The sequence below is a fragment of the Sclerotinia sclerotiorum genome, genomic scaffold (genome assembly GCF_000146945.2).
Source record: "Sclerotinia sclerotiorum 1980 UF-70 scaffold_4 genomic scaffold, whole genome shotgun sequence".
Lineage (NCBI taxonomy): Eukaryota > Fungi > Ascomycota > Leotiomycetes > Helotiales > Sclerotiniaceae > Sclerotinia > Sclerotinia sclerotiorum.
Window position 1 is genome coordinate 788,550 of NW_001820832.1, and position 22,384 is coordinate 810,933.

A 22,384-nucleotide genomic window follows, 5' to 3' on the forward strand; every position below is an offset into this window, starting at 1 on the left:
TGGCCGTGGAAGTATTACTTGATAACGGGGCATGGGTAGGAGTGATTCATTTGGCGGTGACGGCTATCAGAAGCGGCGCCGATGGTGGTCATGGTAGGATACTCGGAGGGACAAATTATTGGCAAAACCCAACCAGACAGCCATGGACATGGAAGATGAGCATGTCGTTATATCCTTTCAATGTATATATTTAAAGACGGGATATTTAGTGTGATGGAAGAAAGATAAAGATGGTATATGTGTAGATGAATCAGATACGGATATTACCAATTTTGTAACTTGATCTTACACTTGAATACACGTGCAAATGCCTTCAGTTCCAAACTAACATCTCCGCTAGTCGGGGACTTCAACTAGGTTTTCAATTCAATATAGGTACTTGCCAAATATTTGGATGCTAAACTTTTCTTTTGATAGAAGCGAGGTTTCATGAAATTCATATGCATGAAAGCAAATACCTTTGAAACCCAAAGCGGAATACTTTAGTGGCTGATAAGGCTGAGCAACTATTTTCGGCTCGTCTCGTAAATTGTAACGCAGTGATTGATCCATCTCTGTCAAACGTTGGAGAAAACATCTCATCTCATCTAATGTATGTCAGACAAACGCAGGGGCATTTCTTGGATGCAGCGCCGTGTCACTTGCCGCTATATACACAAGAAAATGGGATAATGGCGGTGACAATTCTGGGCTGACAAAATCCAGACGCATTTTCAACAGGCCTGGACTTTATTTGGTACGACATGAGTAGGTTGAAGTACGCCGATGAGCATGGTATATATCAAACAGCTGAAGGCCTTGGGAACGTACACACCCATGATTCCTGGTCTTTCAGTGGCTAAGGGATTTAGGGCTGTGTCGGGAGGGCGGGTGCAAGCACTGTGGCGTGGTACGAGAAGTGCTTCTATATCTGTATTTTCATCTGAACAATCATAATACGATATCACGATAATCTAAACCGATCGAGCAGAGGCATTCTAAGTTCTAAGATGAATGAAAGACCTAGAGGTTTTTGAGTTCACTTCTTTTAATTCCTTTTCATTTCAATTTTGTGGTATTCGCTCGATTCTTGCCAGAAAACTGAGCTGGTAAGCTCAAGCTGACTGCTCTCAAGTGCCTACACAAGTCATTTGCGGTAGTTCTGGCCTCCTACAAGATGATTGGAGCGCATCTGGTCATCGAACTACCGGTTTAAATGCGGGGTAAATCTGTAGATTCTCCGTTTTCTCCATTTAGACCCCATAGTATTTACGGTATTGGTAGGTGATTAATGCGGGATTTTGGAGTCTGCAGATGGAGAAATTATAGCTCTAGTGACATGTCTAGTGACATACTTCATGATGCATGCTTAGAGTTTCATGAGGATCCGAGGGAAGTGAATGCTAGAAATATAGTAGGCATGCTGTCCTCTTTGCTTGGACAATTGAAGTCATCGTGATTTGCCTTTGAAAATGCGAGCTCTCAGTCGCTCTAGGCAGCTATTGTTGCTTGTTTCTTTAATTCCTCAATTCATTACCGCACTTCCTCAGAACCTCAAACCACGAGTTGACAATGGTCTAGCTATTACTCCACCTATGGGGTTAGTATTTCATTTCTCTCACACTCTCACCTGTGTCTTGCTCTCTAACAGATCATTAGATGGAACTCATATAACCATTATTCTTGTAGCCCCAATGAGACTATCATTCATAGTAATGCACAGGCTCTCGTCTCCCTTGGTCTCTCTGCTCTCGGCTACCACTATGTGACTGTTGATTGTGGATGGACTTTGCCTGATAGAACTTCTGCTGGAACATTGACATGGAATCCCGATCGGTTTCCGAATGGTTACCCAGCTTTGGGGACTTTTATTCATGGACTGGGGCTGGGCTTTGGAGTTTATTCGGATGCTGGGGTGCAAATGTGTATGACTGGCACTCCGGCACAAGTGGGTAGTCTATGTGAGTTTGTTATTGATTGCTATAATTGAAACAGATCAAGTGGTTAAGGGAGTGTTTTCAAGTCGAGGGGCTTGTGTGAAGAAAAATGCTGACAACCACAGTTCATGAACTGACAGATGCACAAACCTTCGCATCATGGGGAGCAGATCTGTTGAAATGTAAGGAACACTTCCAAAGGAAGTGCCAAGCTGACAATTTTAGATGATAACTGCTATTCAGATGGAGCAACTGGATATCCAAATACCAATTATGCGCCCTCAACATCTCCATCTCTGCGCTATCAGAACATGACCAATGCACTCGCCACTTTAAGCAAGCCTATGCTTTTCCAGATCTGCGATTGGGGTGTCGATTTTCCTTCCGCATGGGCTCCACCCATGGGAAACACCTGGCGCATCACCAACGATATCATTCCCTCGTATTCCACCATTCCAAGAATTCTAAACCAGGCTGTACCACAAACTTCTTTCGCTGGTCCTGGGCATTGGTTAGATCTTGATATGTTGGAGGTTGGGAATAATGTTTTGACTACTACTGAAGAACAAACGCATTTTAGTTTATGGGCGATTTTGAAGAGTCCATTGGTAATTGGAGCAGCTTTGAAGGATACATTCACGAGTATTAACTCTGCCTCTTTGAATATCCTGAGCAACAAAGATGTTATAAGTTATAATCAAGATACATTAGGCGTTGCAGCAAGCTTTCGACGAAGATGGACAACGGATGGATATGAAGTATGGGCGGGACCATTAAGTGGAGGTCGTACTGTAGTAGCGCTCATTAATCTTCAAAATACTGCGAAGACACTTACCTTGGATCTCCCAGACGTGGGATTGCAGAAAGCGAGTACTCTCAAGAATATTTGGGCCGGTACAAGCGCGACGAATGTTCTGACTTCATATTCCGCAACTGTGGGTGCGCATGGGACCATGCTTTTAGAACTTGGGGGGACGACTGTTTCGGGTACATATGCTGCTAGTGATGCTGCTGTTTCTGGGTTCGTTATTTGCTTCTGTTTTCAAGTCTTCCTTTACAATTGGAATACTAATTTGACCATAGCTCAACTATCACATTCTCCAAAATTTACGCTAAAACGTCGAGCTCTAACTACACCGTCTCACTTCAATTCAGCTCCTCATCCACCTCCTCAACAACCTTCACTATCGCCTCAAAAAAATATACTCTCCCAGCAGGTTCAAAATCGCTCGTCATAGGCTCCCTCCCATTCACGGCATCCAGCACAAACACCCTCGCTATAACTTCATCTTCCGCACTCCTGCCTTCTTCCATCGCAGTTGCACCACCACCAGCAACATTTTACTCCTCATCTAACATGAGTATCTCCGGCACCGCCACCCACGTAACATGCAGCACAAACTACTGCGCTCCAAGCGGCACAAAAATCGGCTACCTAACTCCCAGCGGCTCCGCCTCCATCACTGTCAATGCCCCCTCAACATCGGCCACTACGTCCTCCACAAAATACCTTTCCATCTATTTCTGCAACAATGACGTTGCATTCAGTACATCCTGGACCACCGGCACCAACACGCGCAATATGACGATTAGCGTTAATGGAGTTGTGACACGCGCCGAATTTCCACTCAGTGGAAAGAGTTCCGAGCTGTTTGGGACGAAGGGATGGCAAGATACGGGGATTTTTGGAATTTTGACTAGTGGGTGGAAGACTGGGAGTAATGTTTTGACTTTTGGAAATGCTGCCGGAGGATTGGTGGATTATGCGGCGGATTTGGTTGGTGTGGATGTTTATTGGTGATGTAGGTAAGAACATTGAAATGAGAAGGCGAAGAAATTGGAAAGCACATATTGGCATGTTTTTGAGTTGTCTTGTAACATTTGTGTCAAAAAATTAATATAAGTACTGAATTCAAGAATATGTACAGCTCAATTTATTTACCCGAAAACTACATAATCCAAGTTCGACGATCGATATATCCACAACGCTTGATATTGTACTTTGCAAGTTACCTTACTTTATTCACTCAACCTACGTTTATGTGAATGTAATATTTACGCTATTTTGTCCTAGGATTCTCGGGAAAAACTATATTGGCATCAGTATCAGATTTGTTGTACGGAAACAGTAAGCGAGGACAAATGAAGGGGGTAATCGGGGAGGCAAAAGAGAAATTACGAGAAAGTGAAAAACCCACCTCAAGTGTCAAAATATCAGTCTGTCCAGTGCTAGCAATAACCTGCAATCCTGCAACAGGTATTGTCAATCCAGCACTGCTAGTTGTCCAGGATGAATAAGTCCATCGAGCTTGTTGTAATGGCCCCAGATACTGAGTCCAAGAATCACCAGACACCATGTACGAACCATCTGCATTCAAAGCTTTGACGGCGGCGACTTCTGACAGTCCGGCATAGTTAATGGGGATTGTGAGATCGGAGCTAGTTTGTTTGCTAAAGGAGGTTTGTGAGAGGGTTGGAGTGGCCCATTGCACAACTTGTATTTGGGATGGTGAGCCCGCGGAGAAAGTTAATGAGAGAGTGGCTTTGATGCCGGGGGTAGATGTGGATGAGTAGAGGGTTGAGAGGTAAGCTTGCGTGAAAGTTAGAACTCCAGCAGAGGTTATGCTGTATGAAGATGTTGCTAGTGTGGTTCCCGAAGATGTTGTGATGGATGTCAAGGTGTTCCCATTCAGAAGGAATGGAAGAGATTGTGCAATGACTGGATCACCGACTTTGTGGAAAATATATGCCGAGGTATTTTGAGATGTGGCGGAAGTATCAACCGTGCCATCTGGGAGAGAGTTTGAGACTCCTTTGGCGGCGTTGAAGAGGACAGACATTGAGATAGGATCATACCAAGTATTTGTGTTGCGGTCCAAGAAGTCGAGTCCATTGTCCCAGAGTACATGCGCGAAACCAAAACTCCTGGCGGTTTTCACAAAGTAATCTGTGTACCTCCATCTAGCGCCGGGTTCAGCGACAATGACAGGTGTGGCTTGCCATTCTCCAATCATCGTCGGGATGCCTGAGAAATTACCTGCGAAAAGTTGCAAATCTTCTGTTAGGGCAGCTTTATCGGCATCGGAACCCCAGATGGTATCTCCCCAAGCGTTGTAGATGAAACTGTATGGTGAATAATAATGGAATTCGAGACCCCATGGTTGAGAAGTGTAGGTTGTGGGCTTTGCAAACCATTGCTCAGTATACACTGAGTTCATTTGAAGACCTGAAAGGGCTACTACTCGTTGAGGGTTGTAACCTCCTGCTTGATTGATGGCCGCGAGGAAGATGTTGTTGAGTTTATTAAGTTCGTTGGCATTTTCTTGTGTTGTTCCCGGTGGCTCATTGATTGGCTCAAAGATCAATTTACTAGATTTGCATCTCATTCTGGTTCCGATTTGAGACCAAAGAGCAGAGAATTTCTCTTCGATCATGGTAAGGTTTGCTCCAGATGCAGAGACATCGGCCCAGATCCAGGAGTCGTGGTGGACATTGAGGATAACGTACATGCCCGTAGCAAGGGCTTGATCGACGACTGTTTCAACGCGATCCATCCAAGTGGTGTTAACGGTCCAGCTTGGGGAAGATGTTACAAAGTGATATGCCCAGGTAACTATGAATTTTGTCAGTTTCCATCAAATGATAAATAACAGATGAATTGGAGTGAGTTATTACCTGGTATTCTAACACTGTTGAATCCCTCGGCCTTAACTGCCGTGAATGTAGCAGGGACGACAGGAGGGTTGTTCCAAGATCCTTCATCTGGAGTAGCATCCAGAGTGTTTCCAAGATTCCATCCTGGATTTAATGCTGCAAATGCTGCTGAAGCAGTAACTGGAGTAAATGCTGCAGTGCATGCTGATTGCACCGTTGAGGCTGCCGTCGAGCTCGCTTTGGAGGATGAAGCTGTGGATGTAGTTGATTTAGAGGTCGCGGATGTGGTGCTGCTCTTGGTTGCCGTGGTCAAAGTTGTGGCTACTGAAGTACCTGTCCCGGGAAGACATTGGGAGTAATCTATAAAAAATAAGTATTCTCGGGCATATAAAGCTAGCGGTTGGTTCATCTCTTACACGCATTTTGAGATTGACAGACATATCCACTAACGCAAGTAGTCGCTCCCGTCCAGTTGCTTCCACCACCTATCTCAAATCAGTAACTATCAAATGACGACAATATGGATTGGTGAAAAGTACATTGACTATATCCGGCAGCCTGGGAGTACACTGACTCTACTGCCAAGGACAACACGCTCAAAACAGCCGCCGTTTTCATGATGTCAATGAGACCTCTGATGAAGGGTTAAGGCCAGGTAAGTATTACAGTTCACTCGAATAGATTTCATTCACTGGGACCATATCATCTTAAATACTTTCTCACAAATTGCAATTACTACTCAAAATCGTCTCATAAGCTCCCCCTCGGTCCATGGCAAATCACCTAAATCACCTAAATCACCAGGTTGGGCGGGAATCCGTCCGTAAATTAAAAATCCATCTTTAAAAAACCTTCAACGAATCCCCGCATATTCGGTAATAAATTTTCCGGCCCTTCATAGCTGGAGAGAAGACATCACAAGGTGTTTCTTTGTACGGGGCTCTCGGGAATGAAGTGAAGATATATTTGAAACTAGCTTAGGCAGATTGCCGAATATAAGGGGAAGTCGACATGATAGGCTGGGTATATTGAAATCCACAATTTGCTATTTTGCCGCCATGTATACGTCGGTGGCAGCGGCCCGGAGTGTGGGGAAGCTGGAGCCAGAAACATGTTCTCGTGATTGCATGAGTGAGATTTAAGGAAGTAAAGGGAGGCAATCCGGGGAGTCGGGGATGCCCACAGCTATATATCTGGAGCAAGATTTGAGCAGGCTTACGATTGGTCAATTCATTGTGCTAAGCCTGGAGCTGAGCTAATCAGGACAGAGGTGGGTGGTGTCATTCTTTGACTAAATATAGGTAGATTCAGTGTGTACGGAGTAAAATTTGTCCTACCTCGGTATTGTTGGTAATGCCATCACATGTTATACGGAGTAGAGGTGTTCAGTCGCCTTTTGTTCTGACAACCAAAAAATTGTTTTGCTACGCTACAGTCAGAATTTGTCCCTCAAAGAAAAATATATATCAAAACAGACAATCATTATTATGAAAGTAAGATTTTGACATTGCATACACATGCTTCTCTTTTATGCTTTGCTTAATGCTAATTCTAAAATTATTTGAAATAGTGTTGTCGAATTTCGAGATAATTGATTTCTTGTAAGATCAGCCATTGTCTACCTAATCAATCTACTTGTCCCATCAATAGACAAAGGATATCTTTATATGTGAAAAGTGGTAAGATATTCTCTGGTTTTTGTGCAAAATGTATATATATTTACCTAGCAGATAAGATCTCAACAATTATAAGTGCATAGCTGTCTAGACCGGGCTTCTGGCGCAATGGCAACGCGTTTGACTTCGACTTCTATATGAAAATATAGCTGACTTCGGCATCAAAAGATTGCAGGTTCGATCCCTGCGGGGCTCATCCGTAGTTTTTATTCCTCAATTTGTTCCTTTTTTCATCTTGGTAGCTTTTGTTTCGTTGCTCGCTCGCTAGTCAGGGGGAGTTTTCGATTTTTTGGCCTACGCATTTTTCCTTCTACGGTGGCGAATATTTTTGTGGACCATCATATTATATAATAGATCTAGCCCACTTTTGAGTTACGGCTATTTGTAAATGATGGGTCATTGGCTTTCAGTATGTTTGTGTCAGATATCATACGAGTAGCCGAAGTTCATTTCTCTCCCTCCTTTTACATGCCGTGGATAGCTCAAGGGAACGACGACGATCTTATGCAATCCAGCCTACATGATTGGAAGAATCAGAAAAGTGGATACTTCATTCACTCTGTTGCATATCTTTATCGATAAAGGTTATCAATATTCCTGTACCATAGAAACAGGGTATGTCGAGTTGGTGATTACTGGACAAGACTATCTCATCACTATTTTGTCTACACTATTGTAAAACTCTGTTGATCATATCATATATCGAAAGGTCTAAGTGATTTCATCCAAACCAAGCTTGTCGGGTTCGCAATGCATGAAGTTGAAATCACTCCGTTGCGAAGCTATCGACCGAGGAAGGAAAAGATTACTATTTCTCATTTAAGCTTTTCAATATTCCAGTGTCTGTAGGTCGTGGAGTTTGATTCTAGCTCCATATACGCAGTATGTTCCGCTTGCAGTCTAGACGTAATTACCATTGCTTCACATTCGATCTTCTCGCATGTTCAAATCCACGCTTTCATGGAACAAGCACTTGAGAATAGTTCAAGCATCAAATACGTATGCTACTGCTGTGCTGTCAACAGGTAGGAAGCTGCGGTTGTGAAGAGCGTCGAATTAAAACAAGGACAACCCATAAATTTGCCGCTATGACATCTCAAGCTTGTGGAGAACTTGTTTCTGCAATGAACCGTGCACCGTCCGTTCCAATGCGTCTCGAGCTCTCAAGCAATCAAATTCGAACATCTGGTGATATTATACGAGAATACGGCTTTCGTAAACTATTTTCACTTACAGAATGTCAGTGCATTAGTAGGTGAATATCATAGTACGAAGCAATACCCATGTGCGGAGGTTCGCTGCCTCGATTATATAAAGGGTAGGAAAGTATCTTAATACCTCAATACAATCTTCAACCAAATTACTACAAATAAACCTCATCAGACCATTTCCACCTCATCAACATCATACAAATCTGTCAAAATGGCAACCATGGGTCCCAACAGCGTCGCCCGAGTTGTGACCTTCACCCCCAAGCCCGAAAAGCTCGAAGAAGTGAGTTTATTTGTTCCTGGGCGATCCCAAATCTTTTTATTGTCTCAAACTATTGCAATACGATGACATACTTTCTAACACAAATCTCAACAGGCTCTCGCTGAAGGGGCTAAGTTCGCTAAAGTTGTCGAGGATTCCGAGCCCGGGTGTTTAATGTACAAAGTTTCGAAAACTAAACCATTGACGGGTGATGGTCCAGAACAAATTGTTATGGCTATGGTGTAAGTAGTCCTACTCACCCCTTTCTTCTAATTACACGTCCTTCCCACCACAAAAATTCTACGCCCTTGCTAGCTCAGCCTTAAGACTTTATCCTTCCTCTTTTCCATAACCCAGTGCTGTGAGCTGACCAAATTTTAATAGATTCAAAGACGAGGCAGCATTAAAAGCCCATGAGGAGAGTGCGCATGTTCAAGCATACAAGGCTGATAGTAAGGCAGCAGATTTCTTAACTGCACCACCTGATGCTAGAATTATTACTCCTGCTGGAGGATTCACCAGGGCTTAATTTACAGGCCTGACTTTGGTTCTTGACCTCATAAATCGTATTGTACTATCTACATATTCAATGAAGCGATTGTCGACCAAAGCGATCCAAATCTTGCATGAATGATTGTCCCCGGCACATCCTATGTGAACCACAAGCCCTCTGTTGCCAATCACTATGAATTCCAGCTAGTTGCGGTTCAATGTGAGGAGCAACGGATTTTGCACACTACCTGATTCATCGTCATTATGTTATATGAGCTTTATCTAATTATCGTCATTTCTCCTACTGTCAATAGTCTTCTTGTGTTCCATCTGGACGGTCGTCTGGATTGCTAGTCTGTGATTTTATTGAATTGGATAGATCACTCGAGGAGTTTGGATATAAAAAGTTTGGATTAGATGATTTAATATCCAAAAGTTTAGTGTCTAGAACTCCCCAGCCAATGGAGCGTCGTCCGTTCCATTGCCAGTGCCCGGGGAGGGGGGTAAATTATATGGCAAGATCTCTATTGGATATGAGCAAATCATAGACGAGGAGTAACGACAAAAGGTAATTTAACTATGTGAAAAATGCTGTAAAACCTAGGAAGTGAAATCGAGGAGGCAAATATACTTTTTTTTTTTTTGTTCTCAAAACCCTCATGGTTTTCCAGGGGTTTATTTGTTGGGTATTTCCCCCAATTTTTTCCCCCCCCCCCCCCCCCCCCCCCGATAAGGGGTAAAGGAACAATAATAACAGTAGGAATGATTGGATGGTTGGTGCGATGACGACAAGAAATGACCTGGAATAATATGATTGGGGAATTTGAGCAGGGCAACAATGATAAGTTGGATATACATAAGCACACCCGTACTACTAGATCTAGTGATCTACATACTTTTCAATACTCTCTAAAGTTTCTTTCCTTCTAACATGTGGATTCCTCAGCCACCACCATCTTATTCACTTCCCAGCTTTATCAAGAGCCTGACCTTGTTACATCCTCGTGCTGTCGTCGGTGCTAATACCTTGAACACCCGGATTCACAATGAATAGATTAGACAAGATTCAGAATCCCTGGTGTAGGATTTTAGTTGTCGCGGTATAAAAGACCACTTGGAGGGACTCGATAGCAACTTTGAGAAGTGCGAGAGCCGGGTGTCAATCCTCCAGCTATTAGGTGCTGGATAGACGAATAACAGCATGAACACTGCGGAATATGAGAAAGTTTAAGTATAAGAACACTTTATTAAGAGAGGTTGGTAAAATGACAATGATAAAGAAAATTTGAGAGAACTACGACCATGGCATGGAATCAGCAACATAGATCCATGATCAATGGTAAGATTCCAAGCTTAATATCAAGAAACTATCGACAGTAACGAATTATAGAGGATGTAAAACGTGATGGTTGATTTGATTGACTGTGGTGATGATCGGGTTTAGAAAAACCTACACCCAATCCTCCTCGAGACTTTTTCTTCCGATGGAGTTAGATTTGAGAGATGACTACACACTCGCAGTATACCTGCTAACAGCTGCTTCAGGCTTCACCAAGCGCTCCCCTACTGAACCAACAGCTGGAAAGATACAGTATCGGTATCAAAGTACCCTGGTCGAAACCCGAGAGTAAGAAATAATCCGATCTAGAAACTCCGGGCATCGTCAAGTCACCCAAACATGAAGGAAAAGAATATTGAAGAGCGATCCGTGAGTTGAAGTAGCTCCTCATTCAGCACCCGATATTGAAACAATACCTTAGCAATGGTCTGCTCATCCGATGAGATATTTGAATATGCTGGTCAGGGAAAAATTAATCGGTTGGCTTTGGAATACAGCTATGTACCCGGAAATTCCTGCCGTTTGTTACGAGGTTTGCCGTCTTAGATCACGTGGAAGTGCTCTAGGCTCTCGAGGTGGTTTATAACTAGGCGTCAAGCAGGGACTTAAAGTAATGACAATAATGCAATTCGTAACCAATAGTAGAGTATACTAAATGATTGATCTTGAGCACGAAGCTCTATACAAAGGAAATCCATCTTAATTATATAGACCATCGTGGCATGCGTCCCAGTGCTCCCAGTTGTCCCAGTTGTACTGGGACAGCTGAGCCTACTGGGATCCTCATATCACATGATGCTAATCACGTGATGTTAGGTATGTGAGATCCGTCGTAACACCGTTATAGCACCCCTTCATTTATATTAAGCGATGCTCAAATTTACACCAAAAACAGTTATAATGTATAATTTTCGTTTGAAGATTTTGTTTTAGTAAAAATTTAATAATTAAATTCCTTTTGTATTATTAATCAATCCTATTTAGAGATTATTTATATAAAATTTTGAAAACTGATTAAATTTATTTGTTGAATGATAATTATCTTAAATTAATAACTTTGCTCTTTTTTTTTTTTTTTTTTTTTTTTTTTTTTACAAAATTCAGATCAAATTTATTTTTCTAATTTTCTATTGTGATAATATAATTTGGAAAAATAGGAAAAATATGTGACGCCTCACACCTCCGGGTCACGTGGCATGCCCCGTTTGTATTTAATCATAGGAAAACTAGGGGAGCTACTACTCCGCTTGTCACCCCCCTTTCCCCTCCTTCCCCCCCGACCACCACTCATACAAATACACCCACAATACCTATAGACCCCAAGCCCTCCTATATTCAGAAAGCCTCTACTCCAATTATTGCCCTCACAAACAAGACTCCCTCCGATAACCACTTATTCGTACGAATCAACCAAATGCACCCAGCCTGAAGCACTGGATCTTTTGTAATCCTCACAACCCTAAAGAAAGTCCTCGGACCAAACGCCTCCCTTTTAAGGGAGGTCCAAGAGGTCAAAACAGGCTTCGCTCTCTGCATCAGCTCAACAGCCAATCTATTAGCCCTTGAAAAACAGAAAGCCATTATATCATCCACAATCAGAGACTGCAAAATTGAGGCCCAAGAAAAATAGACCATTTACTATCTAAACTACATCCCCAAGAAAGTCACTATCTTCAATAATCAATTCAAAATAGATTCCATTTTAATTACAAAAGATATAATCTTCAATGCTATAAAGAAATACTCTGATCAAATGTTTACTTACATTATCCAATCCCAAATAAACCCCTTATCTAATAAGTATTACTCAATATAGATAGTAAGCTTCAAGACAGAAACAGAACCACTCAAAAAGAATTTGAAGATTCTAGAGGCCAATATCAGTACATTTTTTTTAATACAAAAACCAAAGATCACTCAATACAATTGTTACTTTCAATAACATAATACAAGAACATACCTCAAATCACAAATCTGTTGTCTATATAATTTGGGAAAGCATATAGAGAGCAATTATACTACTAATTATAGTATTGAATATATATACCCACCCAAATGCCTTCATTACAATAGCCCCTACTCTGTAGATAATCCCAAATACCTTCTTTGCCTACAAAGAAGAGAAAGGAAATCAAAATCAGAACATCAGACAATCCAGAAGATATACCTCGAAAACAGAAACTTTGTTTGTATAAAGGCTGGATACTCAAAGCCATCATCCGATACACAAATGGTCGACTCCCCTACCCCTTCCTCCCCCTCGGACCAACTTAGGCCAAGAACCCCCACCCGCCTATTCGGCTTCACTCACTCTACAACCCTCTTCAATACCTACTCCACTAATCGATTTGCAATAATCATCAATCCAATCTTTATCCCGTTTAATAAATTATAAACCGTTTACAATAACCCAAATCAATATAGGTAAAGAAAGGATCTCATACGATCTCGTTCTTAATCTAGCAAATATAGATCAAATTGATATTATCATAATCTAAAAGCTATATATATATAAAGATACCTCAAGAAAAATCACCAAAACTCACCCTTCCTACAAAATCTTTATTTCATTAAACAATTAAAAGGAAAACCTTTATATCCTCATCTATATTAGAAAAGAAATAGGAATTCAAATCAATCAAATCAAATCGATAATCTTCAAAGATCTAATATTTATACAATTAATATCTATAAATAATACAATATTTACTATTATAAATATTTACAATACTTTAATATAATATATAAATAGCAATCAAATTATTAAGGCATTCTTTGAACTCCAAAACTTCCCAAACAACACTATCCTACTAGACAACTTCAACCTCCACCACCCCAACTGGAATCCTCTTCATTCATCTTCTTCAACGCTAACCAAACTCTTTGTAGAATAATCAAACTCCCGGAATCTACACCTCATCTCCCTAATCGGAACTCCTACTCACTCAAAGGGAAACATCTTGAACCTCACCTTCCTTTTAGGGCCCTATACAATGTATACCACCCTCGCTAAACAACTAGAATACACTTCAGATCACAACACCCTAAAAACCTACCTTCACTGGAATTACCGAAGCCAAAAGCCTGCAAAGAAACTCAAGCTAAATATATTGAATAAAACGCTCTTTAAAGATCTACTAGAAACTAATCTCATCAACATTGCAGCTATCCTCAGAACACCTTCTCTAAGAGACCTAGATCAAGCCACATTATCCCTTATACAAGCCCTTACAAAAATCTATACAGGATCTGCAAGAAGATCTATAAACAAATCTCTTTAACAATCTTAGTAAAATAAGGACTATATAAAGACTATATATAAATATAAAATCATCAATATACCTATATTCAAACATTCTCTTTGGAAAATAATCCGAAAAGCAAAATATATCTTTTATATTACAAAAGTGAATAAAGTAGAAGATATAAACAATATATATCGAATAACCAAATAATATCAATCTATAGGAATATATTATATCTTTCTTTTAATAGATCTATCAAAACAAACTATTACAAATATTATCGAAGAGAAAAGGGAAACCTTCATCAATAACCTATTGACAAATCTAATTAAGATTGACGATATCCTGTTCGATATCTTTATAACTTTAAGCAGATCTATCATCTTCTTTAATATAGCTATACAAGATATAAAGCTGACCATTTTAAAAGCAAGGAACACAGCATCTAATATAAACGAAATCCCAACAAAAATCCTACAAATTGTATAACTACAAATAAAAGAAATAACCCTATCCCTTTTCAAAAGCTATCTACATTTAGAATACTACCCAAAATACTTCTGATTAGTTACCATTGTAATCATCCCTAAACCCAATAAATCAGATTATATCAACCCAAGATCATACCGACCAATTGTCTTGCTCTCGGTCCTAAGCAAAGGTCTCGAAAGACTCATTACAAAGAAGGTATCATGGCTTACTCTAAACTACCAAGTCCTAGCGAATCAGCAACTCGGAGCTTTACCCTTGCAATCCTCAATGAACTTTATCACTTACATTATATATGATATTGAGGTATCCTTAAAATAAGGGTTAAAGATCATCCTACTCACAATGAATATAAAAGGTACTTTTGATATAATACTACCAAGAAAACTAATGAATCGCCTTCAAGAATAAGGATAGCCAAACAATCTAGTTAGATGGATTCAGTCCTTCGCCACTAATCGATCCATCAAGATCCGACTAGATAATGAGACTGGCCTGGAAACAAAGCTAGAATGCAGTCTTCCTCAAGATTCATCGATCTCCCTAATTCTGTTTATGCTCTATATTGTACCTCTCTTTTGGATAAGTAAACCACAGAGCAGATTCGGATATATAAATAATATCGTGATACTAGCGATATCAAACTCACTACAGACAAACTGCGATTCTCTAAAAATGGATATACAAGAAACTCTCGAATGAGGAAAAACCGAAGGTATTATTTTTGACCTCAAGAAATCTGAGCTTATATACTTCTATAAAGAACACTGAACATTAACGAATACCCTTGCAATACATACCAGATCTATGAATATAAAGATCAAATCTAGCTTACTCAAATAGTTCGGAGTCCACTTCGATAGAAAACTATACTTCAAATCATATATCCAGATCCTTGCAATTAAAGCCCTTAAAGAAGCTAATATATTGAGATCCTTTAACAATACACACCGAGGGATACCTCTATATCTTATTAGGAAAATAGCTAAAGTCTGTATACTCAAAAAGTGCTATTTCGCCTTGGAAATATAGTGGCCAAACTGAACTAGAACAAAGAAGAATACCCTAAACAATCCGATCTCGATCTCAAATATAATAGATAGCCATTTAAGCTTATTTAACAAAATGATAATCACCTATATAAGGACAATCCCCCCAATATACAAAACCACAAATATAGCAGTATTCTACGAGGAAGTCAAACTCAGACCATCCGAGATTGAGTTAAACCTGATTTCACAATTATATATAGTACGAATTATCAGATTAGATCTTTACTATTCTCTCAGGATTAAAGTAGAGAATATAATCAAAACTAGAGAATATAATTATATTCCAGATATAAGATTTGTAAGGCTTATTACAATATTACTGGAGACTGAACATATAAACCCTTTAGTCTTTCTACTCTAGGAAATCAGAGAGTCGAGGGTAGAGGCTGAGACCTGCATCAATAGTCCGATGGACAGAACGAAGACATAAGCAACCGAAGACTTCAAAGCCTTCCATATCAAGATCCCAAGAAGCGATATACAAATCTTCTCGAATGATTCAAAAAGTGAAAGCAAAGATGGTGTAACTGGGGGCAGATTTGTAATTTTACAATTCGATATTCAAATAATATATTATTCTTTCTCATTAGATACAAATGTAGAAGTATTCGATGCAAAAATTACAATCACAATAGCAGGGGCAGCAAAAGCCCTTACTTTAGTATCAATCAAACTAGTTACAGATCTCTGGATCTTCTTAGACAATTATGAGGTTGTTCTCCGATTAGGATCCTACTTCAATGGTTCCTTACAGAGAGTCTTTGAAGATTTTCTGAAGCTTATACAAGCTTGGGCTGTTAGATCAAGGCTCCCACACACCTCCCCCGGGAAAATCCGCGTCCGATGGGTCCCAGGGCACCTAGATATCCTTAACAACGAAATAACTGACAAAGCTGCTAAGGAAGGAACAAAACTCCCTTTTCCCCTCAATCCGATCTGTACGCTAGTATCCCTAAAAAGAATGATCAAAATAAAGGCCAACAAAACAAACAAACAATTATAGAATATAGTCAGGCTATAATATTACAAAGATCTCCAATTCAATTACACTTCTAATACAAACACTCTCTCTTTGAAGAGAACTATACTCCACTATATTCTCGCTATCAGATCACAATATAGCGACTTCGCAGTATACTATAAATGCTTCAATCATATTATAGCCTATATCTATTGCTTGTATAATAAAAGGAAAACTCCATTACACTTTTTCTTTTACAAAAAAGGAAAAGTCTTTAAAGTGTTTACAAAGAGCCCCCCCTTCGAAGCTATCCCCTGGCTTCTAAGCAATCTCACTAGTATAGCCAAATTAGTCGAATAGCTAGAATACACCAAATTCTACACAAAAATCTGCCTGTGGCATACAGGTGCAAGATAAAAAAAAAAAAAAAAACTTTCTTTCTTTCATTGGATTCAAACGGAGTTAATAGGTCTCTAAGGGAGCTTTTCCTTCCTCTTCTTTCCTCTCTTTCATTTTTCCCTTTTCTTTCATTCAAAAAAAAAAAAAAACAAGTATACATACGAACAACCAAAACAAGTACGAGGAGACAGGGAGAGAGATCAAGAGGTAGTGATCTAGTAAACAAGGATGACCACAATTACAACCCCAAAAGGCCTACCGGCCCAAACCCCCCCTGCGAAGGCAATCATGTAAACCCTGCCCTAGCCCCTTTAAATTGTATATAAATACTCCCCCTAGCTAGCTAGTAAACCACTCAGAGGCTTCTCCTCTGAGCGTCATTTGTCCAAAACTGGAATAGATGGCTAAGGTTGTCACATGCCAAGGCATGCGCGGCCTACGGCCTATGACGATAAACACAATCAATCAATCAATCAATCTCTACTCTTGTTTTCCTTCTTCTTTTCTCCTTAGCTTAGTATTTTCTAATACAAGATACTTTACCCAGTATTCTTGAGTGTGACATTTGATATAACTACTCTACTCAGCAAATAGCTGTGGTCTAGTACTGTATATACAACGAACTATTTAACAGTCAACTTGGTCATGATCATAAAATTGCTGGTTTAAGATCAATGTAATGGCTTCAGATATGAGCATAAGTATATATATATATAGACACAAAAGACTTGAGAATTCGGAGACTGTGGTAACTGGCGAAGTAAGCTGAGAGTGGTTGGGGTGAGGTTAGCATTCAACTTCATACACACCTAACGTTGCATTACCCCGCCGTCTATCACACATTCCTTATCAGCACATCACTGCACTACACAATCATATATATTCATGGATTAAATCGATATCAACTATTGATCTAAAATAATCTTGTTACAAAATGAAGAAACTTCAAGCTCTTAGACCTCTCGGGCCTCGAGAGAGCTGGCGCCAGTTTTTCAAGCGTCTTATTATTGTCTTCACTGCATTTACTATCCTCATGCTCATCGTGCAATATCTAGCAAACTTCATGGTGAGCACCAACCTCAAGCATCAAACATAAAGATCCAATATTAACTATAAAAGTCTTCACAATTGTCGCTCCTAAATGTCGTGAAAATTAATTCACTAAGATATTCGACATTCCGAAAATGCTCCATCAATAAATTTCTTGAGACGGGATTGCCATGGTTAGAAAGCGCTTCACCCATTGCACTACAGGAATTCGTCAAGCGAAGAAATAATTTAGCTGCTGCTCTTGAAAATGATGGGATCGATGCTTTTATTGTGGAGCCGGGATATACATTTCAATATTATGCTAATATCAGCCAAAAGGATTGGGAGGTTTGGGAGCCCGAAGAGCGACCATTTCTCATGCTTATTTCTCCTCATTTTGATACGACTTTAAGTGAAGTTGTTGCAAAAACTACATTTCTGGCACCAAATTTTGAAGAGGGCAGGGTAAGAATGCTCGGTATGCCATTTGAGGAAGACCTGAGTATTATTACTTGGGAAGAACACTGGAATCCTTACTCTACGCTTTGGGAAAACTGGCATACGGTCATAGGTACAAAAGATCCAGGTTCTATTGGAATACCAAAAGTAATGGTCGATGAAGAAATGAGAGACTTCATCCAAAGAGGCCTTGGTGAGAATGATTTTGAGGTCGTGGGGCTTGCTGGTAGTGTGAAACGAGTAAAGCAAACGAAAACAGTTGGTGAGGTGAATATCTTGAGAGCAGTCAATACAGGAACTGTCGAGGCATTACAGGCCATGCGAAAGTGTATGGTGCCAGGCTTGTCTGAAAATGAGGTCATGGCTAGTCTGGACAGTACAATGCGAGCTGGTGGCATGGAGCCATTCTTCGATATCGTCCTTTTCGGTAAGCCGAGCAGTCAATTCTCTTAATTATTTTCCGAAAAGTGGTCTCTGAACCGATTTCATTTTTCGTCTGCCATTCTTATTTGATCTTGCTTTTGTTTTATACAACACCGCCACCGTTGCTTGAAAAATTCCCAGGTTCTAGAAAGCGTTCCTATCCCATTGCACGGTATTCATATGGACAAATGGTGGAGGAAGAACTGAGCACAGATTGATCTAGGAAAGAAGACCGAGGAGCGATAGTTCCTAGAGTAATGTCCAGAAGTACCTAGATCACTAGGGAGTCATAAAGCAATTTTATAATCAAATGGAAAATACAAGTTACCACAAATGTGGAATATACTGACGCATTGGCAGATGAGAATGCCGCAATGCCGCATGGTGGACCAAACGGAAGTAAAGTGCTCGAAAAAGAGACTCTCGTATTAATAGATGTTGGGTGAGCTCTCAAGGCCGCAGTCATCGTGTATAATTAAGCTAATATTTCAAAGGGCTCACTTGTATGGATATTCTTCAGATATTTGTAGAACATTTTTTCCACCCTTCTTTCCAGAACCAAAAGATCATTCGCTACTTTCACCAACCGCCCAGCACAAAATCGCAGCTTGGGACATTGTATATGATGCACAAACCAAAGCTCTTGATGCGCTGAAACCAAATTCATCATGCGCATCTGTAGACATCGCTGCTCGGGATGTTATTGCTGATGCCGGCTACGAGAAAGCATTCACACATCGTGTTGGACATGGAATCGGTATCAAAGCGCATGAGAGTCCATATCTGAATAAGGGAAATGTAGAAGAGATACTAAATGCAGGTATGGTGTTCACACTAGAGCCCGGAGTGTATCTCGAAGGGAAGTTTGGTGTAAGGCATGAAGATGTTTTCGTGGTAAGAGGGGATGGAGAAGCAGAGATTTTGACAGGTTCCAGGGCGAAAAGCCCTTGGGATCCATGATGCAGTGTCAATGTTAGACATATAAGAAGCATTTATTAGGAGCCCGAAATGAGCGGCCGGGACGATTTCATACAGAATCAGTGCCGATTAGACAAATAAGTAGTCAAATATCCATACATACTAGCCAATAGAAACTGTTCCATGTGATAATTCAATTTTTGTTGCATGTCGTAGGGCGAAGGGCGAGAGGGCGAGATGGCGAAATGGCCGAAGAAAAAGGGCGAGAAAAGGGCGAAGGGCGCGAAAGGCCGAGAAGCCAGGGCATGAAAGGGCGAGGGCAAGGGTGAGCTGATAAAAACATAGCATATCAGTCACAAAGGTCTTATTGCTTAAGTAGATTAATGTATTATTGACAGAGCTGTATCAACAGCATTCGTATGAATGATTGTTAATATCGAGAAGCCGAACGCCGTTTTGGCATAAAAAGGGATTCATGTTTCTGGAATGAACTTTTTGGGCGAAAAGGGACCAAACCAAAAATTGTGGGGAAGCACAACCAAACTTCATTTTAACCACTTTTGGGCAAAACTTCCATGGTTTCCTTATCTCAGATCAACGACGACCCCTTCATTCAACGTTCGCCATTCATGTTGCGCGGAGATATATCAGCCATGAAAGCTAAGACAGAAGAGTTGACCGATTGAGCCTCGAGGCAATTGGCACAAAGATACCAATCATGCACGCACGATCTACAACCAGTGATAGAGTCCAACTGTCCCTAAACCGATAGCTAAGATACCCCAATACCTGCTATAAGTCCATTCTGAACTCGAATCCGAAATCCACCTATCCTATGCCATTCATACCGTGTCCGAGCTGTTCTGGGTTTTACCCCTCCCTAAGACCATAATGAAATACCAATCCCCCGCGTATTTCCTATTTCAGCAATACAGTCCATGGACCATATTGTAGCTACCTCATATGGAAAGTATTCTTGCGACAGTGGGATGGTTAAGAAGCTGGTGATATAGCATCACCGGAAACGAATTGGAGGGATGAATATATAAGATGGAGGGGTTATGGACGAAGAAAGCATATCCTTTCAGCTCGACATTCACTTTTCTTATCCTCCGCAGAAACACAGGATATACCCCGCGATAGCTTCACATTCACGAATTATCTAGGAATTCAAGGTATGAATACAACTATACCCCTATTTCCAATTTCTGCTACCAATATCACTATCTCTCCATTTCCATCTCATATACTATCGCCTAAATTTCACCCCCTTCATCACAACTAACAACGAGTTCCATAATCAGTAAATCCGACTCACCCACATCCTCCCAAAAAACCAAAAAGATGTCTTCCCTCCCATTCACCTACCACGCCAACGCCCAAACCGAATTCAAACCCCCTCTCATCGCCAACGAGAACGCCTTCCTTGGTGATGTCGCCGTATCTACCGACGAAGCCGCACCACTCTCAGCCGGTTTCTACAGATTAGAAAAAGGCACCCCGTTGATCTACGAGTACACGTACCACGAGATGAAGATCATTGTTGATGGAGAATTTGATATTAGCGATGAGACTGGACAAAAGGTTCATGCTACTAAGGGTGATGTGTTTTACTGTAAGTATCTATGGATGTTAATGAATGCTCGTTGTCTAATTCGGAATAGTTCCTAAGGGAAGCAAAATTACTTTTACGACTGAGACTTTTGGTTTGGGTTTCTTCGTAGGTCAGAGAAAGGTATGTTATTTTTCGTATCTGTGACTTTTTGTGCAAGATGCTAATTTATTTAATAGACTGGTACCGCATAGGAAGGGAATATCAATTAAATGGAATGGAATGGATTGGATAATGGGATTTTGGAGTCTATGTGCTGTTTGTAAATAACACGAATAAGCAATGTCATGAATTACGATGTATTATTTCTTGTTCTCACACAAAACACCTTGACCCCGTTATATTTCTCTGGCAAGTGCCAAACATGGCTCCGTGACTTGATGGCCCTTTAGTTTGTTTCACTTATAACGTTTCCGTTTTCTCTACGGCGTTAACCACTTCTCATTATGTACAATTGTCCATCAAGCTCGAATATCCGCATCATACTATCACTTCTCCGTCCATTCCTCACAATATACCTCATTCCGATTCCTCAATAGTTATCCTTCCTCTTCCGCACCACATCTTTCCAACTCTCTTGCACTGCACCTCTCCTACAATTTCGTCCCCCGCCATTACACGCACCTTCCTATCTAAATGAAAATGAGGATTAGGAGAAGACGGGAACATGAGGACGCTGAGGAAGATGTCTATTAAAGCTTTTCAATTGTATTTGGGAGGAGATTTGGGAAGTGCCGCGGAAGAGGAAGAGGAAGTTCCGCTGCCTGTGGTGGTTACTGATACTATGATTCTCACGATGTTTGGTCTGCCAAAAAAAAAAAGGTAATGAGCGAGTCGATATAGTGAAGATGGATCTCTAAACATGATCCTGGAAATTGGAAGGGAATGTCCATATGAAAGATATTTTGGAGTAAAGAATCTTCACTATGTCGACGTTTTGGACAAGGTAGCTATTACTTCCTACCTTCTAAGTTATCACAAATGTGTCCTGCGTTTCTGTAACACTTGAAGCGTTTTCTATAGGGCTGGAGGAATGTGGTGTTTGACTAAAGTAGCTGTCGCTAACTAGCAACAATAGTCGATTTTACTTATGCAGGAACAAAAATACAAGGCACCACCTCCTAATACCTCTTAATACTACCCTACAAGAACTACTCTAGAGATGGAGATAAAACTGCATAATCGAACATCTTTTTCATTTTTGGACTGGCTTCGAATCATCCCGAAGACTATTTTAACGTTTTTGC

General features: G+C 40.6%; 8 protein-coding genes and 1 non-coding gene across 9 annotated transcripts; 8 read left to right on the forward strand and 1 right to left on the reverse strand.

The window, feature by feature from the left end:
• Positions 1–743: 743 nt before the first annotated feature.
• SS1G_03386 (hypothetical protein) lies at positions 744–3,717 on the forward strand (the record flags this gene model as incomplete). Its single annotated transcript, XM_001595247.1, has 6 exons — positions 744–774; positions 1,115–1,202; positions 1,669–1,940; positions 2,057–2,098; positions 2,142–2,937; positions 3,000–3,717. The coding sequence occupies 6 exons, from the start codon at positions 744–746 to the stop codon at positions 3,715–3,717; spliced, it is 1,947 nt and encodes a 648-aa protein (XP_001595297.1).
• Positions 3,718–3,976: 259 nt separating this feature from the next.
• Positions 3,977–6,188, reverse strand: SS1G_03387 (hypothetical protein; the record flags this gene model as incomplete). The annotated part of the gene is made up of 5 exons (XM_001595248.1): positions 3,977–4,005; positions 4,282–5,529; positions 5,592–5,930; positions 5,987–6,055; positions 6,110–6,188. 5 exons carry the CDS (start codon positions 6,186–6,188, stop codon positions 3,977–3,979), a joined length of 1,764 nt encoding a protein of 587 aa, XP_001595298.1.
• Positions 6,189–7,340: 1,152 nt separating this feature from the next.
• Positions 7,341–7,442, forward strand: SS1G_14536. Its single transcript has one exon. It is a non-coding gene; the product is annotated as a tRNA-Arg (tRNA).
• A 1,226-nt stretch (positions 7,443–8,668) lies between these two features.
• SS1G_03388 (predicted protein) lies at positions 8,669–9,248 on the forward strand (the record flags this gene model as incomplete). The annotated part of the gene is made up of 3 exons (XM_001595249.1): positions 8,669–8,740; positions 8,834–8,961; positions 9,104–9,248. 3 exons carry the CDS (start codon positions 8,669–8,671, stop codon positions 9,246–9,248), a joined length of 345 nt encoding a protein of 114 aa, XP_001595299.1.
• Positions 9,249–10,428: 1,180 nt separating this feature from the next.
• Positions 10,429–11,136, forward strand: SS1G_03389 (predicted protein; the record flags this gene model as incomplete). Its single annotated transcript, XM_001595250.1, has 3 exons — positions 10,429–10,467; positions 10,757–10,838; positions 11,048–11,136. 3 exons carry the CDS (start codon positions 10,429–10,431, stop codon positions 11,134–11,136), a joined length of 210 nt encoding a protein of 69 aa, XP_001595300.1.
• Positions 11,137–13,543: 2,407 nt separating this feature from the next.
• Positions 13,544–13,831, forward strand: SS1G_03390 (hypothetical protein; the record flags this gene model as incomplete). Its single annotated transcript, XM_001595251.1, has 1 exon — positions 13,544–13,831. One exon carries the CDS (start codon positions 13,544–13,546, stop codon positions 13,829–13,831), a length of 288 nt encoding a protein of 95 aa, XP_001595301.1.
• A 1,578-nt stretch (positions 13,832–15,409) lies between these two features.
• Positions 15,410–16,339, forward strand: SS1G_03391 (hypothetical protein; the record flags this gene model as incomplete). The annotated part of the gene is made up of 3 exons (XM_001595252.1): positions 15,410–15,535; positions 15,698–15,740; positions 15,927–16,339. 3 exons carry the CDS (start codon positions 15,410–15,412, stop codon positions 16,337–16,339), a joined length of 582 nt encoding a protein of 193 aa, XP_001595302.1.
• Positions 16,340–17,630: 1,291 nt separating this feature from the next.
• On the forward strand, positions 17,631–19,567 carry SS1G_03392 (hypothetical protein; the record flags this gene model as incomplete). The annotated part of the gene is made up of 4 exons (XM_001595253.1): positions 17,631–17,762; positions 17,816–18,611; positions 18,968–19,049; positions 19,102–19,567. The coding sequence occupies 4 exons, from the start codon at positions 17,631–17,633 to the stop codon at positions 19,565–19,567; spliced, it is 1,476 nt and encodes a 491-aa protein (XP_001595303.1).
• Positions 19,568–20,416: 849 nt separating this feature from the next.
• SS1G_03393 (hypothetical protein) lies at positions 20,417–21,331 on the forward strand (the record flags this gene model as incomplete). The annotated part of the gene is made up of 4 exons (XM_001595254.1): positions 20,417–20,436; positions 20,830–21,140; positions 21,190–21,260; positions 21,317–21,331. 4 exons carry the CDS (start codon positions 20,417–20,419, stop codon positions 21,329–21,331), a joined length of 417 nt encoding a protein of 138 aa, XP_001595304.1.
• Between the last annotated feature and the right edge of the window lie 1,053 nt (positions 21,332–22,384).